The sequence below is a fragment of the Desmodus rotundus genome, chromosome 6 (genome assembly GCF_022682495.2).
Source record: "Desmodus rotundus isolate HL8 chromosome 6, HLdesRot8A.1, whole genome shotgun sequence".
NCBI lineage: Eukaryota > Metazoa > Chordata > Mammalia > Chiroptera > Phyllostomidae > Desmodus > Desmodus rotundus.
The window spans coordinates 49,624,479-49,643,072 of NC_071392.1; the positions used below are offsets into that span (position 1 = coordinate 49,624,479).

Below are 18,594 nucleotides of genomic sequence, written 5' to 3' on the forward strand. Positions count from 1 at the left end.
CTCAGATGAAAGGTTGGGGCTGAAAGTGTAGTTTGGGAATTCATTAACAAGATATTCTTGCAGTCACAAGCATTGACTAGAAAGAGTCCATGTGTTAGGAAAATTGGACAGATATGTGCAAAAAACTGAAACTAGACCATTAACTTATAACACTCAAGAATAAACTCAAAATGAATAAAAGACTAACAGAAGGGGTGGAAACATGAAATGGGTTGGTCCCAAACCTGTGTGAGGTAGATAAAAATTCGGGAGGTATATCTTGGGAGTAAGGAGTCCTAGCCCCACACCAGGATCCCTAGCCCAGGGTTCCAGTGACAGGAAGATAAGTCCCCATAAGTTCTGCTGCAAAATCCAGCAGGGATTGAGTTGGCAGAAGAAACTTCTGGAGCCCCAAGCAGTCTCCCTTAAAGAACCAACACATGGACTTGGACTCATTCCCTCTGAGCTCCAGCACTGGGGTAGCAGCTTAAAAGGTACCCATGGTATACAGGGAGGAACTGATATGTCTGGCACCAAGGCAGGAGGTGGGGGACAGCTTTCTCCCAGACACAAAAGTGGGCAGAGGCCATTTGTTCCTCTTTTGAGCCCTACTGCCACAGAGCCACAGAGCCACAGAGCCAGCAACTGGATGCCATTTTTTAGACTCCATCAACGTGGCTAACACTATTTGCCCTGCCCTGGAGATCCCCTGAGACTCCATCGCACCCAACTTATGGGCCTACCCAAACTGTTAACCATGACTTTTTCCCATGTGAACAGCTGGTCTTGGCTCATGCTTCACAACTTCTTAAATCCTCTCAAACAAGCAACAGCCAGTTTGAGACCCCAGCCCCTATGCTTCTTGCTAAGTAGCCCCAGGTATGGTATTAGCAGCAGCCAGCCTAGATTCACAGTTGGGCTTCACCTGAGAATCTCCAAGACCAGCACAAGTAGCAGCCACCTCAGATTGCTTTATAGTTCATGCAGGGTGGCCCCAGGCAAAACTCAGGTGGTGGCTGACTTTGGCCTGCACCAGCCAGGGAAATCCCAGGGCAAGCACACTCAGTAGGCAGCTTCAGACCATGTCAGAGTGCCACTACCTTGCCCCTGCGTAGTTGATCCTCCAAAGAGGGCAGAGGTTGGTGGTCAGTGGTCATAGCCAGTCCTTGCAGCTGACTGGTCTTGGTAAATCCTTCCCATTGATCTGCCAACAGCAATCAAGTCTCAATTACCAGGGAAGGGTGAACTCAGCCCACACAAAGGGCGAAACTTGGGTACCCAGGTTGGGTGATTGGGACAACTGTGCCAATGGACCCAACAGGACACCTAATGTAGTAGGCCACACTACCAAGACAGGGAGTCATAGCAACTCTACTTAATACATACAAACAAACACAGGGAGGCTATCAGAATGAGGAGACAAAGAAACGTGGCTCAAGTGAAAGAACAGATCATAACTCCAGAAAAAAAAACTAAAGGAAATAGAAATAAGCAATCTATCAGATGCAGGGTTCAAAGTGCTGGTTATAAGGATGCTCAAGGAACTTAGTGAGGACCTCAACAGCATCAAAGAGATCCATTCAGAAATGAAGGATACACTGAAATGGAGAACAATTTACAGGGAAACAACAGTAGAGAGGAAAACTGAGAACCAAATCAATGATTTGGAACATAAGGAAGAAAAAACAACCAATCAGAACAATAAGCAGAAAAAAAGAATCCAAAACAATGAGGATAGTATAAACAGCTCTGGGACAAATTTAAGAGGTCCAACATTCACCTCACAGGGGTGACAGAAGGAGGAGAGAGAGAGCAAGAAATTGGAAATCTATCTGAAAAAAATAGTGAAAGAAAGCTTCCCTAATTTGGTGAAGGAAATAGATGTACAAGTCCAGGAAGTACAAAGAGTCCCAAAAGAGATGGCTGCAAAGAGGCCCACTCCAAGATACATCATAATTACAATGCCAAAGGTTAAAGAGAAAGAGAGAATCTCAGAAGCAGCAAGAGAAAATCAGTTAGTTACCTACAGGGAAGTTCCCATAAGGCTGTCAGCTGATTTCTCAAAAGAAACTTTGCAGGCTAGAAGGGATGGACAAGAAATATTCAAAGTAATGAAAAGCAGGGACCTACAGCCAAGATTGCTCTCCCCAGCAAAGATATCATTTAGAATTGAAGGGCAGATAAAGAGCTTCCCAGAGAAGAAAAAACTAAAGTAGTTCATTATCATCAAACCATTATTAATGAAATGTTACAGGGACTTAGTAAAGAAAAAGAAGATAAAAAATATGAACAATAAAATGGCAATAAATTCATATCTATCAACAATTGAATGTAAAAAACAAACCTAGCAAACAGGAGAAACAGAGACAGACTCATGGATATAGAGAACGTTTTGGTGGTTGCCAGATGGGTGGGGTCATGGAGGAATGGGTGAAGAGGTGAGGGGATTAAGAAGTACAAATAAGTAGTTACAAAATAGCCATGGGGATGTAAAGTAGAGTATAGAAAATGGCATAGCCAAAGAACTTATACACATGACCCATGGACATGAACAATGGTGTGAGGATTGTCTGAGGGAGTGGGGGGTACTGGGTGGAGGGGGGCAAAGAGGGAAAAATTGGGACGATTTTAATAGCATAATTAATAAAATATAATTAAAAAGTAAAAAAAAAAGATATTGCCTCACACCTATCAGAATGGTTACCATCAATAAATCAACAAACAGCAAGTCCTAGTGAGGATGTGGAGAAATGGGAACCCGAGTGCACTGTTGGCGGGAGTGCAAACTGGTGCTGCCCCTGGGAAACAGTATGGAGGTTGCTCAAAAAATTAAAAATAGAACTGCCTTTTGACTCCACAATCCCACTGCTTGGACTATATGCTAAGAATCCTGAAACACCAATTCAAAAAAATATATGCACACCTATGTTCTTTGCAGCATTATTTACAATAGCCAAGATCTGGAAACACACCAAGTGCCCATCAGTAAATGAGTGGATAAAAAAGCTGTGTTACATGTACACAATGGAATGTTACACAGCTATAAAAAAGAAGGAAATCTTACCTTTAGCGACATTATGGATGGACCCAGAGAGTATTATGCTAAGTGAAATAAGCCAGTCAGAAAAAGACAAATACTATGTGATCTCACTTATATGTGGAATCTAATGAACAAAATAAGCTGATGAACAAAATAGAAACAGAGGCATGGGCACATGGAACAGACTGACAGCTGTCAGAGAGGATGGGGAAGGAGAGGGGATGAAAGAAGGTGAAGGGATTAGCTAGAGAACATATATGTATAGCTCAAAGACACAGACAATAATGTGGAGAAAAGGCTAGAAGAAAAGGTGGAGGTAGGCAAAGGAGGGGAAGAATGGGGACATCTGTCATAGTGTCAACAATAAATTAATTTTAATTTTTTTTTAAAGTTTATGGAATTAGAACTAGAGGGTTTAAAGGTGAAGACTGGAAAAGAATAAGTTGTCAAAGAGTGGAAGAGGAGCCAATGTCAGATACTGAGTTGCTATGAAGGTGGTGGGAGGCGAAGCAGAAGGATGGCCTTGCAGAAGTTACCGAGAGAGAGGCTCAAAGACAAATGCAAAACAAAAGGCCAAGTGCTACAGTGAGAATGAGGCTGGAATGGAGACAGTTGATCTTGACGATCCAGACATTACTGATGATGTCATCAGCAAGGTGAAGCAGAAGTTATCAAGGGAGGCAAGGAAGAGAGAAAACAAGCCTACTTTTTCAGGAAGATTAGAGTGAAAATAGTTACATATTCACTTTTTTTGCTGCCTATTAAACTAGGATTCATATTGTAAAGTTAATTTAATTACATATCAACACAACTAAAATATAAAGATGCTATTTCCAGAGGGATTTCTATAGCCTCAGCTACAAATTAGATTTCCTTCTTGGTGATCATAACAAAAATCTAGCTGTTCTTAAGCTGTCTAGATTGAGAGTTGGCAATGAACCTGAAGTTATTGTCAGAATATAAAAATAAAATGACTTACCATCAGTTCCAACAATATATACATCTACCTTGATCCTGATAAATTCTTGCAAAATCTGTTAAAAAAGAAAGTAGATCTTCCTTGGGCAACAGTTTTACTTGTCAGAGATATAAAGAAAACTGTCATAATTATGCCTTATGGGTGACATATTGCTCTTAGAACCTGTTACACTTTGAAAAGAGACATGGAAGTTAAAAACAAGGCACTATGACAGAAAGAAATGAGTCCAAAGGAAGAGTTCTCCTCATAAGGAAAAAGTTAAAAGTGATCATTCTTCTGGAAGTATGATGGGAAAATGCTCTGCCTCAATTCACCAGGTAAACTCTGATTTAATTTCAAATTTAGGGAGAAACAAAGGAGTCTTTTCAAATATACCATGATGCTGACATTATTATCTTAAAACAGTTTTTTTCTGTGAATTGATCATGACTAGAACTTCCTACATAATAAACATAAGAAAACCCTAGGACCCTTAAGTTGTTCATCATTCCTGCCCACAGTGACTGGACATTTCTAGCACCAACAAATCTTTATCCAATTGCTTGGTTTCTAGGCTAAGAACAAATACCAGTAGTGATATCGTTAAGGTCATATAAGGTGAAAAAAGTAGCTTATACTGTTGATCTACAAGACACAGAGCTAAAAATTAGGGCTTTAAAGAAATGTAGGCAGAGTCCCTGTCTCCTGGGCTATCCTGCTAGGATAAAAAAATATTGTATGTGTCTGTATTTTTTTCTCCTAAGCTGACACAAACAAATTGAAAAAACATAAACATAAAGAAAGAACATCCAAGCAGCCTTGAGAGTTATGTGATGTTAAGATTTTTTTTTTAAGTTTGAACAAAATGAAATTGATACTATTATCTAATTTTTAATCCAGTTCACCCATACTTAATAGATCTTATCTAGCTCAGTTCTTATGTAGGTAGATTTCTGTGAAAAAATAAGCAAAAGAGGGAAAATGTGGAATTTCTTAAATTTTCTTTATATCTATTTCTGCATCTGTTAGAATCTTATTTATTTTAGAAATACTGACAAAACTGTGTAAAGAAAACAGACTGCAACCTGATGGTTTCAATCTGCTTTTAAATGACGCATGACAATTATTCTTTCACATATCTCCTTTAAAAAAAAACCTGATTGTTATTTAGCCAAATGAATTTTCATCAGCTTATAATGAATGGAGATAAAAACAAAAGGAGCCCCTATTTCGCTTTTCCCCAAGAATTTTCAAGTCTGTGTTTCAGGACAATTTAGATACAATGTCCTTAAGGATATGAAGGTGCCACAGGATTGGAATTTGAAAGGCGTGTGACCAGAGTTGTCTACTAGCAGGTTCAACATACATTAGAAAGGTGGGTTTGGTAGCCTTCAAAAATTTTATGCCAATCTCATGGGAAGTGCACTGGACATGCCCACCTGTCCTCCCACTCCATGGAATATCCTAAGATTATTATTAACTTGTACTTAAGTGTGTATTGTCTAAAAGAGCATCCTTCCACCAATACAAATTTTCACTTTTAGTCATTGATTGGTTGTTTCCTTTAAGAAAAAAGAAATTACCGTTTTGAGACCCCTCATTGAAGAAACATCAAGAAACGACACTGCTGAAAAGTCAAGAATAAGGCTATGCAGTTCAATTTTAGGGACGACAATGCCGAGAGGGAGATCAGCATTCCAGTCCATCTGGAAGGGCAGGTCTGTGGTATTGACGGGCTGATTCAGTTCTTCTATCTGACTGTTGTCCAGCTCTTCATCAGAATCTTTCAAGCCGTCAACGGTGCATATAAATCCTTTCTGCAAGAGCAGACAGTAATGTGCATGATAATTCCAACCAAGAAATACATTCCGTGTGTTCAAGGTAGCCCGTGACTTTCTGAAGCACAGGTTCAAAGTTGGGTCAAGCAAATGAGACTGTAAACTCCTTTCTTTGGAGAATAAAAGTTGTCCCAGGAGAATACAATTTAAGGAGAACCTCAAAGATGCCATTTAAAAATACCACATTAATTGACACATGAAATACCTTGTTTATCTGGCATTTTTATATGAAACCATAGAACCAACATCTTGACTTTCCTTTTACTGAGCATTTAGCATAATAAACAGAAATGTGGTCAAGAAACTTACTGGCGTCACTTGTAGCAAGCCTTCCTTCTGCAGTTTTCGGATTTTCTTCATAGCTTTGTTGCGCTTGCGTAGAATTCGAAGTGGACTAAAGCCAACCTGAAAACGCCATTGTTGTGTTACAAGAGTACTGAATATTCTGCTACTTACACAGCATAATTCTAATACCCTTAAGTGGGATGGTTGAGAGATTGAGACACATAATAGAGAGAATTATCATAAAATGTAAGCGGCTCGAACAACATCAGTGAGAGCACTGTGTCAGACCTGCAGTGTGCTCAGCCTGCGTGCGATTGTTAACGCTTAAAAACCTCTGTGCCATCCAGCATTTATCCATAAATTATCCCTGAATGGGGCTAAACTCTAATTTGAATCTGTTTGTGCTTTTGGCTTACACAACTCCTAAGGGATTTTATTGTATTTATTTTCTATTTATTGAATATGGGTGGCATCTAATTAGCATTCTGCTTCTAAATAATTTTATTCTATTAAAATGTATTTGATTATATTTTATAATATCTATTATTATGTGATTTTATTTTATAATTTTGATGTTAGATCTGAGAATAACTTTCATTTTTCCTTTTTCAAAATGAATGTATTTTTATTGAGGCAATATGTAGCTCCAGAGTAACAGCCAAGGAGAATCAAATTGTGTAACAAGAGGCCTTGGTCAGGGAGCTCAGTGGCTGGAGCACTGTCCTCACACACCAAAGTGGCAGGTTTGATCTCCGCTCAGGGCACGTATGTTTTTCTCTCTCTTCCTCTCTCCTGTCCTCTCTCTCTGAAATCAATCAATAAATAAATAGTTTTTTAAAAAAAGAACAATGAAATGATAACAAACCCACAACCATCAACAACTGAACCTAAAAAAACAAAAACAAAAACAGGAACAGAATCACAGAAATGGAGATTGCAGGGAAGGTTATCAGCAGGGTGGGGGAGGGGGGAGAATGGGGGAAAAGGTACAGGGAATAAGATGCATAAATGATAGATACAAAATGGACAGGGGGAGGTTAAGAATAGTATAGGGCATGGAGAAGCCAAAGAACTTACACGTACAACCCATAGACATGAACCAAGGGGAGGGGAATGCTGATGGGAGGGGGGAAACATGGCAGAGGGGAGTAGAGGGGAGAGGGGAGTAGAGGGGAGATAATGGGACAACTGTAATAGCATAATCAATAAAATATATTACAAAAAGAAACAAATGTTTTAAAGTTATGTGATAAAAAAATCCCTGACCAAAAAATGTGGTTAGTTGAAAAGACACTAAATTAAGTGAAAAGAACAGTGCATGAAATCATATACACAATATGATCAATTATTGTAAAATAATGGGTAGAAAAATATTTGATGCATACCAAATTAATAATAATAGGGCTGAGGCAGACACTCTATGTAAGATGGAGAGGAGACCAAAAGGCAGGTTCAGGAGTAAGTGCTGAGTTTTTCTTTTTGAATCTTAAAGACTGCTTCTTTGTTATATTCTCTCCAGGTCACCAGGGACACTCAGTTGTCATTTTGTGTTAAATATTCATTTATATTATATTTATTAATTTCTTTTGTACTATAAATATTTGCTATTCTAAATCTCTTCAACGTGCAGTCAAATACTAAACATTACTCTCTTGCTGTTTCTGAAATTGATTCCTCAAGAAAATCTGTAGGATAATATCTATTAAAAACATGTAGCCCCATAGGCAGAGAGCAGGCTGGCAGCTTGGCAGGGGTAGTGGGGGACTAGGGTGTAGGTAGCAGGATTGAGCGAAAAAGAAAAAGAAGAGAAAAATCTCATGTTGAGAGCAGGGGGTGATTGCAGAGGGGAGGGGAAGAGGATGGAAGTGGAAGAGAGTATGGGGGGCATAAATGGTAATGGAAAAATACAATAAAAAATAAAAATGTTTAATGTAATAAAAAAACCAGTAGCCCTAAATCTTGTGGTAGTCTTTTTACTCTACAGCAGAATTTAATAAAAGGTGACTGTACATTGGGCATTGTCCAAATACTCTTTATAAGAGAGGTTTTCACCTGCTCTGGGACATGGGATACAAAAACTCTAACACAACCTCAATATATGTGAAGTCAATGGCCCTCTCTTGTTATAAAACAAACATTTCATTTCTAGATATTTGGTGGAATTACAGGAAATGATTAATGTCCCCTAAACTTACAGCATCAATAAGTTTCTGCTTAAAGAAATTGATGTTTGCAAAGTAAATAGGAGATGGACATCTGAAAATTTTCACTCCTTCCAGTTCATGCATCTGTAAGGCAGAGAAGTAATATTAGATGGTGCCCAGTAGACTCATATTAATATCATTTAGCAAATCAAAATAAAAAGTAAATCTTCCTTACGTCGGAGTAATCTTTTTTATTCTTGTAGATGTTGCTCCTTCCAACGTTAGCCAGTGTGCTGCATTTTGGACTGTAGGGAAGATCATTACCACATGAACCTTTCATACACATTTGGGAGGCCTATAAGGCTAACATTGGTGTTTCCCTAGTATACCAAAGCAGGCTCATTTTCAAAATGTAAAAGATTCATCATGCCATCAGAGACCCTGGAGGGCAAACACTTTGTTTTACTTATTCTTCTACAGCTCTTAAGACAGTGCCTCCCATCTACCATATTGTGGTTTACAAAGAGGTTCTATATGTCTTTGCCATTCTGATTCTGAATATCACAGTTGTTTGGTGACATAAGGTAGATACAATTACCCAGTTGTACAGACGTGGACATGGAGAAGTATGATCATTTGCCTAAGACAACCCCGTTTGTCTCTATGTTTGCTGAGTTCCCAAGAAATGAATGAAAATATAAACGAGTAAATGAATGCAGGAACATTGCAATATAAATGTATTCTGTCAGTCAAGGATTAACTTTAACTATGATAATACTATGTTCTAGAACTCCTTAGTTCTTAAAAAGCCTTAGTTTTCTGTCACTCATGTAATCCAACTTAGGCTGAGTGGTCACATGGTGGCAACATTATATGACAGAGATTTAAGAATCAAAAAGATGTTTGGACTTGGGTGACTGTTAAGAAGCAATCATTCTAAGTGGTTTTTGTGGAATTCTAGGATGGGAGGGGCCTTTCAGAAATTGTCTTAATTCAGCTCCATGTTTTTCAGTTGGGGGTACAATCTAGCAACCTATAAAGAACAACCCTCCACTAGACATGGAGAATATTGCTATCTTCTCAGTAACACATTGCCATGTTTAAAAAGTCTAAGGCAAAGAGATTTGTATTATTTCTGTGAATTAGAGAGCAAGCAGGGAGCAGACCAACAGCTGGAGGGCCCTGGGCTGATGCTATAAGTTCAGGCTGTTCTGTTGCCCTTTGGGGGTGAGCAGCCTGAGGAAGAACAGACCGGCCAATCGTGATTGATTTGCATGCCTATCAACTAAACTACTTTCCCCTTGACCAGTGACAAGTTCTTTTTCCTTCTGGCACTGGCAGGTCCAAGTCTCCAAGGATACAGAGTGCGACAGTCACTCACAATTGGGTTCTGAACACGATGGTCAGGAGCTGAAATGCCACGCTAGCGGCCAGGCCTAAAGCAAGTCCCAGGACAATGACGAAGATGAAGGTCATGATCCAAATTAGCTGCAGAAAGAAGGCAACACATACACCAACACTGCAATTGACTCTGATGCAAGTACAATGTCTTAGGTCGATTGCAATGAGAAAGCATAAACTTCTAGGGACAACAGCAGAGGTTGGAAGTGTACAAAAGCAGCAGCCTGCCTCCAGAGGTCATTTCTGCTGGCTCAGGTTCTGAACCACAGAAACACAAGCAGATATTTTAAAAATCCAGAGAGAGAGTGCATCTATTGCTGATCCCATCCCTGAATGAGTTAAGTAAATGATTGAGTCTATCACAGCTAAAATTCCAGAACCAGCTGTTCCTTAAAATTAACAAATTAGTTGGTATATAATATACTAATCTTTTACTTTTGGTCTGCTGATTTCCTTAATGGCTATGATTGCTATAAGAATCTTAGTATGCCAAAGGGCTGTGAAAATTCCCAGTAACTATCTAGCAGCAGACCAAGTGTAGTTTATTACTTTATGCTTGTAAAGTACCGCAGGATGTGTTAAGCACTTTTATGCCACAGACTTTGACCCTGATATAATTATGGACTCTGCTTCTCACAACAAGGCATGCTGAGAGCCAGGGGAGCCTTTATGGAGTATTTCCAAAAGGAATGTTCAGAATTTAAGTTTTTCACAGGTTCTCTGGTAACTAACACACGATGTGATGAAGAACAGAAGCAATGCATACCCTGAACTTCGGAGAGTTTCTGTGCATTTGGGATGACTAGGAGAATTTTTAGAACAGATCTAAGGAAGTTGTCCACTAATGTTTCCTGGAGCATTTCCTACTTGCCAGAAGCTCGCCCTTTCCAATTAAAATCCCAGAGAATGATCATGAGAGTATGCAGTTTAAAGATAGTAAAACAAACTAAGGTCATCTTAACAGCTGCATAGAAACAAAATTTCTCCTAGTGTACAATATAAATCTGCATTTTTCATCAGCATTAAATACCATCCTGATTTCTCTCTCAAATAATGTTGCCTCTGCTTACACAATCATACTTATCCTTTTGCCACAATCTTCGTATTTCCACGAACTGCATCAGCATTCCTTTTAAGTTTCCAAGAGCTAAAGCTGCCAGGACAGACTGTGAAAAACATAAGTTGCAGATGTACTTTCAGATAACCAAATAAGCCATACAGAAGCAAAGGTGAAAGTTGTAGATAAGTGAATCTTTTAAAGGGCCCCAAAGCAAAGGGTATACCCTTCTCCAGTGTGCGATACCATGCAAGGCGTGCCAGGCCTTCCCTACCACTGTGACAGTAACGTGCGGTGGATGGTGGGAGATGAGCTGGCAGCACAAGTAGTAGCCTGTGCCTCGGGACAGTGAAAGGCAGATCTTAAGATCTATTACAGAAATAAATTCCTCTCAATCAGAGATAGTCTTTATTGGAAGTGGGGGAGGGGGTTGCTCTTTGTTTAAAGAAAAGTTTGGAGAGCTAGGGTACTGGAATAAGAATTCAAAAGTTTGACAATGCGCAGCAATCATGCCATTTTGAAAGAGGAAGCTGAAGATCAGAGAGAGGTTAACAACGATTTGAGACAGACTCTCTGGGACAGTGTGAACCATACCTGGCATGTTCCCGGCTATATCCCCAGAACTGACTGTGGTAAATATATGCAGGAGGGGCTTAATAATTATTCAACAAATAAGTGAATTATTATTTCCCAAACTAGTGCTAATTATCCAGCAATACGGCCTCTTTTTAAAAGCCCTGATGTAGATTCCACTGAAGAGTAGATTCACTAAGAGATCTGGGCAGGAAGGTCAGCTCTGCTGCAGCGACACTCCAGGCTCCTGATTCTTCAAATGCCCAATGCAATCATGTGTCTCACAGGAATGAAGATAGTTAGGGTGAAAAATGCTGGTAGTCGAAGAAGCTCTCTTTCTTACTGGATTTTAACACAATGGCAGACACATATCCCTAGTCCTCACCCCCGTTCAGGCTGTTGCTTTCTGAATGGACTGTAAGGTTTGCATGTAGATCGCTTCCGTACCGTACAAGCACAGTGTACAAGGAAAAACCAAACAGGTTTTTATTTTTGTATCTCAAAGATCATTGAAATCTGGACACTTTTGATTCTACATCTACAATTTAATATCTAACCTATTCCTTTATTCACTGTGAGAATATAGGTCATTGTTTAGAAGGCTAAATATGCTTTTAAGTAACTTTAAAAAGGAAATTGTACACAAATAAATGCCAGTTCGAAATGGTGGAAAATGAAAAAAAGTCTGTCATTTAGTTAACAGCACTATCTCAGTGTCGAAGCACTGGTTTTGACGTTGCTCTCTAGTGTATAGGGTGTCACCCCCGTGGCACCTGGGGGGGCTCCGTAAGACTCTCTACGATAGGCCTCCTGGGCTGGGGGACTTAGTATAAGCACGCCCAGTGCTACCTGCACAGGAGACATGGTTTTCTTTCCATTAGGCATTATTTCCCGCCTGCTCAGTATTCCACAGAAAAACAATTTGAAACAATTTAAAGAACACTTAAAAAGATAAAGATTGCAGAGCATTGAGAAGCAATAGAGAGGAGTTTCACCTGGTATCCACACTGTAATTGATGTAAAGGGTTACAGAAATGTAAAATGCTTAGGACTCTGATGATGCTTACTTAGTAGGCACCCAAGAAACATTCGTTGTTAGCTATCACTATGGGTTATTTTGCTCTCCTATGACAAAAAGAAGCAAAAGAGTTACTCGAGTGAAACAAGAACATTACAGACACAGTTGTCTGAAAAGAAGTTGTCATGTGAATCCTTTATAGAGGGAGTTTTGATTAACATCCTGGACAATGTCCTTGGTTATTGTTTATTCACAAGAGGGATAGGATTTTATATGGCAATTATTTCTTTAATTCTCCAGGTTGACGTGGGTGAGGGAGAGCCCAAGCACACACCTGGGAGAAGCACAACAGGGCAGAACCCTCTAAGTAGGGCGGCTGTGTGTGCATTTATTTGTGTGGACATATACGTCCTTCTATTTCTTTGGGGTTGGCTTATTGACTCCCTTTATGTCATTCCTTTGGAAATCAGAAGGTAAGTGTGTGGAGAACGCATATTTTTGGCAAACAGTTCTTTGCACTGCTCGAAGACAGATCGGCCCAGTGAGGCTCTTTGGGGTGACTGCACTGGGAATCCAGAAACTCAGAGCCAAGTTCACATTCCTGCTACCAACAAACAAGGAAAAAGACCTAGATGTCAGCCATCCTTTGTGATATGTGACATCTCTACATCCTTTGTAGTCAGAAGTGTAAAGAATGCTCATGGAATAATAATAATAACAGTATTAGCAATGATTTATTTGGTGTTTATCATGTGCCACACAGTGAGCTAACTACTTGACCTACTTATTTTATTTCACTTTTGCGGCAACTCTGTGGGGTGGGTGCAATTTCCCTCCCTATTTTACAAATGGGGAACTTGAGTTTGAGAGAAGTAATTTGCCACAAAGCACACAGACAGTAAGGGCCAGGGTTAGAAGCAGGTCTATAGGACTCCAGAACCAGTATTCCATACACTCCCCCACGATCACGTTAACACCACAAGGAACAATGTATATACCATTGTCTGGTTTCCTAGAGATCCTATGTTTCCCGGAGTCTGCTATTATGCTTTTCATCTGAGTGCTGTAGCAGTCTACAAAGCATTCACCTAAGGCCTCAAAAATTATAGTTTAGGAGAGCTGAACGGAGGAGCAGGAGGACACAGCCAGTCTGTATTTGGCTGTTTGCTCCCATCCTGCAATCCGAAACCTTTGGTCTTCGAGTCAAATCAAGCTCTGGGAGCTACAGGGCGGATTCCTAAGAACAGGTTGAGTGACTGGTAGCACCATTCTCTGACTTAGATAGAGGAGAGGCTCTCAACCTTTAAGAAAATATTTGCTTCAGTCAATTCATATTGAAGCTGCAGTGCCAAGGTGTATTTCTGTCTAAACATTAATTATACTCAGGGCTATGAACATGGGAAGAGTAGAATAGATAAGGTCTTTTGGGCATGTGCATTCCTAACATTCATAAGATGCTACCAGAGGAAAAATATGTTGGCTCATAGAGTATTGGCTGAGAAGAACACTAAAGAGTGTGCAGTTACCTCATTTTCCTGTTTGTTACCAGAGTGTAGAAACCCGGGTCTTTGATTCATCACCCAAAGGAGAAAGATAGCAAGCAATCAAAGAGGGAGGGTCGTTACCTTTTGTAGAGGCTCCAGCAGAAATCCGAGGGCCATAATGACAATCAGCACAATGACAGCAGAGAGGATCCCAGCAACCTGTGTAGATGAAAACATTCCCATGACCAAATCAACTTTTCCCTGGACTCGCATCCCCTAGGGACTAATGCTAGGATGGTCCTCACAGCAAAGATCCTAAAATACCTGCGTTTTGCCTCCAGTACTCTCCTGAATCGCTGACCTGGAGAGGGCAGTACTCGAGGCAAATCCTTTGAATGATCCAGTGACTACGTTACCCAAACCCAAGGCTATTAACTCCTGACAAGAGAACAAGAAGGAATCTTTGTTAGAAGCGGCATCATTGATATTGTGTACCCAAAATATTATGTCAAGTTGTCAAATTAGACCCAGTGTAGGCTGTAAATTTACCTGATTGCCATCGATTGGATAATCGTGTTTGAGGGAATAGACTCTGGCGACCGAAAAAGCCACTGCGAAGCCAACGATTGCAATGCTGAAACTATCTCCAATGGTTTCTTGGACAATCTTCATGTCAGGTGTGATAGGCGGTTGAAATCTGAGATTGAAATAAAGCAAGTCTGAATGTCGCCAACCTGCTTATGAACCTTCAATGGCATCTACCTGTCTCAGAAAAAGGCCAAATTCCTTAGTAAGACCCTGGTCTACATCTTCCCCCCATTTCTGCTTAATTGCTACCATTTCCCAGAATTTATGCTCCAGCCATACCCAACTTTTTGTTTGTTTCTCAAAAGTGTCACCCATTCTCTCACCCTGGAAGCTTCTAATTTGCTGCTCCCTCTGCCCGAACCACTCCCTGACGTCGCCATCCTTCCTTTTAGAAAGTCTTCCCTCACCACCAAGGTAAGAGTTGGGAGAGATTTCCCATGTTTCCCTAACTCTTGATATCTCCACACCCCAATACACCCCCCAGCCAACTCTCCACCCAGACACTGAGCGAAGGCGGACTGCTTCACTACTCTGAGCAGAACTGAACGCTCTTCATGGCACGTAACAGGTGGTCAATAATTGTTGGGAAAATCAATGAATAAATGCAACCTGGGAAGAATGGTGCCTCACTTTGGAGCATGACTAGCAAGAATTTTGCATTGCTGAAAACTTTGGAATCTGTTATCTTATTGTTGAAAAGAAGTAATGCTGCTTGAATTTGATACAAGATTGTAAATACAGTCTAATGGCAGTGCTACCTGATATGATTTTGCTAGTATAATCAAATTACAATGTATACTTGTATCTGCATGAGCTGTGTGCAGACTATCTTAGGTCCCACTTACACTGTTACATTGGGGTGGCAAACTGTCTCCCACAATGCTTCTACTAGTTACCCATGAATGAAGGCTTTTTGAGGAAACACAATTCTGAGACAAGGCAAGCAAGCAAGTCTTTTTGGACTATTGATAACATAACCTTTCATGAAAACTCCTTAGCAAACACCTGGGCCTTGGACTCTGCCCCCGTGCTCCACAGAACTGCTAGAGACAACTATGGCCCTGCTGTCAGAAAAATGTACAACTTTCAGAAGATACTTTTGTGCTTATGCCTCATGAACTTAGAGAAGTTAAGTGATATTTACTAACTGTATTATAAACAGTACAAATATGTCAAACTCAACAGCAATTTACTCCAATGCCCAGCTCTTGTAAAAGTCTAAAACTTATTGGAGGTGATTTAATTGGCTCCATCCAACTCCTTCTTAATTGCTGTTCATGTTTTATGAATATCTATGTTTAAAAAATTTTTCAGCTCTAATTTGAAGAAGTACTATTATCTTATATTTTGTAGCTACCATGAATCAGAAAGTCAACTTGGAATATTTTATTTATTAAATAAATCTAAAATTGGTGATACAATGAAAATTTGTATTTTATATCAAAGTAACCAGAAGTCAGTTATTACCCTTCGGTACTAGCCTCTAAACACCATAGACAGAGTGGTTTGAAAACTTGGGTTCATTGCTTGGCTCAGTTTTTTACCTAGCCCAAGGTAACCAAGTGAGTCAGGTGTAAATTCTAGGCATGCTGCCTCACAGGGGTGTCCAACTCCTGGCCTGCAGGCTGCATGCAGCCCAGGATGGCTATGAATGTGGCCCAACACAAAATCATAAATTTACTTAAAACCTTGTTTTTTGCTCATCCGTTTTCATTAGTGTTTGTGCATTTATTTAGTCTGTGGCCCAAGACGCCTCTTCTTCTTCCAGTGTGGCCCACAGACGCCCAAAGTTTGGACACCTCTGCTCTAGAACATGTGAACTTGCCTACTGGGCTACATGTCCCCTCTGTAGAATGTAACAATTAATGAATGTGAATTCCCCCCTTCCTCACCCCACACACTGTGGGAAGAGGTCCATTGACATTTAAAATATATTCATGAAGTAAAGTCTCTAAGATTGTAACTCAGTGATGTGTTAAGTTTATCTTTTATTTTCAAAACCCTTCTGACAAGGTCTCCTTTAATTGAACAAAGTATAATTATTTGAAAATTGTAGTGCAGACAGAAGCCCTAGAAATAATCTTTCAGCTTCAGCCTATTCTTACTTAAAAATATTTTAAATTAAAAGTGAGGCTTGAGATTCACTGAGTGTAACACATGAATATCTGGTGATAAAAGTACAGTTTCACTTAAAATATATACAACTATATTTGCTTTTAAAAGAAGTTAGCTATTTTTAAGTCAACAGTGCATACAAATGCTGATTCACGGAATTCTCAAATACACCTTGAACATGGGGAGGGAGGTAAGTCTTTTTTTTTTTTTAGGGGAACACCACCTTTCCTTGTAAGCGAGCTAGGAGAAATTGATGCTATGGTCAAAGGGCAGAGAGAGGAAAGAGAACACAAATCTGGACCTCCCTTTTCAAGCCTGTAAATGCGAAGGGGTACATTTTCAAATTCCTCGCATGAATTGGACTGCCCGTCCCTTTGCAGTGGTAGTGTTGCTCTGGCCTTGTTTTGAATTTGGTCACGAGAAAGGACAGAGTGTGCCTAACTGGGTTGTTCAAGCCGTGTGCCAGGTATTCCCTTCCAGGGTCTCTTTTGAACTGTTGGATCTTGGCTCCAGTAACCTCAAACAAAGCACTATGATTGTTTATAGTCATTTCTGGACAAGGAAATCTGGTTTCATTTTTTTTTTAATGAGGAAAAGCAGGTTTAATTGCCTATTTTTCTACTTTCACTACTTCACTTGTGTTTGAGTCCCTGTTCATCTGGTTTGGAAGTTCTTCCACAAGAAGACACTTTCTTGTATTAAGAACTGCAGACCCTTATGTCCTTTGTGGCTCATTCCTAAAAGGTCAGTAGCAAGCCTTCTTCATAAATGCAGATGCAGGGAGGAGTCTGACCTGGATTATTGCGTTTCAGCTGGTTGTCTTCAGTAACTACTGCGTACTCTCTAGTTAGTGCTTGGAGATGCCATCTGAAAGGACACACTTACCCACTTTCCATCTTCCCAACTACAGTCACATTAAACCTGTTTCTGAAGTCCAAACCATAGGACACACCTGTTGAGATCACAGTCTGCAAAGTTGCAAATTTCCCAAGTTAGAAATGTGAGATATACCTAACAGTCTTGCTTTACTGAAAATACCAATACCTTGACCTATTAGATAAGAATTCAAGCCCAAGCTTTGCTACATTTTAAAAAATCCTGAGGCATTTTTATGTCCCACCAGAGTTGAGAACCATGGCTCTAATTCAAATGGGTCTTTCAGCTTCTCAGAGATCTTGCCCTCTGCACCAGCCTTGTCTTACATGGACAGAATAAGCCCAAATTCTTAAAAGGAAATTCTGAAATTCTGAATAAAGATAAAACTGTACTAAGTGTCACACCCAGAACCTGCAGAGATGGCATCTGCCCCACTAAAACCTCGCGGGTGGTGAAGGGCATTCAACATAAAAATATGAGACTAATGAATTATGAAGAACAGTTTTAAGATGATCAATTACCAGGATGAGTTCAATTGGGATGGGCACTGGAAGCTTGTCTTTGTAGCACTGGTTTATTTCTTTGACCACAAATAAAATGAAGAGGATGATCAAGGATGTCACAAGGTCTGCAATATTAGTCTTCTCTATTTGTGTGAATATTGAATTTAGTACCTAAAGTTATAAAAGCAAAAAACACACAAGTGTTATAGTAATGTATAATTTGATTACATCACTCTATTTTTAAATAGATGAAAATAAGCATTGAAGGAAAAGAGAACTGACATAGATTGACAGCTATTCTCTGCTCTGCTAGGAAGGGTAGCATAGTGTCAGCACCACACTGGTTTAGGGATGCTTCTGGCATTTTTGCTGGGAATCGCTTTGGCTAGTGTCAAATTTTCTTGGACACTTTTCACATTTTTAGAACTGGCCTCTTCTACTCTCAAGTCTCTTTGGCCATCATTTTTTATTTCACATTCATCACTATTGCTCTGTCCAAGGAATAACCTCTGATCACTGATAGATTTTCTTCACATTTACCCCTTAATTCCTGGCCTTTTCTCTTTTTTTGGATTAAACCCTCTCACATTTTTTAGTTTACCCTCTGTGTCATGTTTGGAAATGAGTTTCCTGGATAACTGCACTGTGCATGATCTTAATTCTTCAAGCCAGTTGGATTCTATATCCATGGGATTTGGATGGCTCAAGTAGACCTAAACTAGACCTCAAATTGCT

At 39.8% G+C, this 18,594-nt stretch overlaps 1 protein-coding gene across 2 annotated transcripts in view; it reads right to left on the bottom strand.

Annotated features, from left to right (window-relative positions):
• SLC26A3 (solute carrier family 26 member 3) overlaps window positions 1-18,594 on the bottom strand; it is a 39,749-nt gene that overhangs the window by 4,324 nt on the left and 16,831 nt on the right. The window contains exons 7-18 of one of the 2 annotated variants that reach the window (XM_024557309.4): window positions 17,878-18,030; window positions 17,366-17,448; window positions 14,327-14,474; window positions 14,102-14,215; window positions 13,919-13,996; window positions 10,716-10,811; window positions 9,626-9,732; window positions 8,480-8,549; window positions 8,296-8,388; window positions 6,125-6,220; window positions 5,561-5,794; window positions 3,999-4,053 (exon numbers count right to left, since the gene is read on the bottom strand). In XM_024557309.4, coding sequence (XP_024413077.2) covers window positions 3,999-4,053; window positions 5,561-5,794; window positions 6,125-6,220; window positions 8,296-8,388; window positions 8,480-8,549; window positions 9,626-9,732; window positions 10,716-10,811; window positions 13,919-13,996; window positions 14,102-14,215; window positions 14,327-14,474; window positions 17,366-17,448; window positions 17,878-18,030 — 1,327 coding nt within the window. The remainder of the gene's footprint in view (window positions 1-3,998; window positions 4,054-5,560; window positions 5,795-6,124; window positions 6,221-8,295; window positions 8,389-8,479; window positions 8,550-9,625; window positions 9,733-10,715; window positions 10,812-13,918; window positions 13,997-14,101; window positions 14,216-14,326; window positions 14,475-17,365; window positions 17,449-17,877; window positions 18,031-18,594) is intronic. The other variant, XM_045193485.3, reaches the window with a different exon arrangement.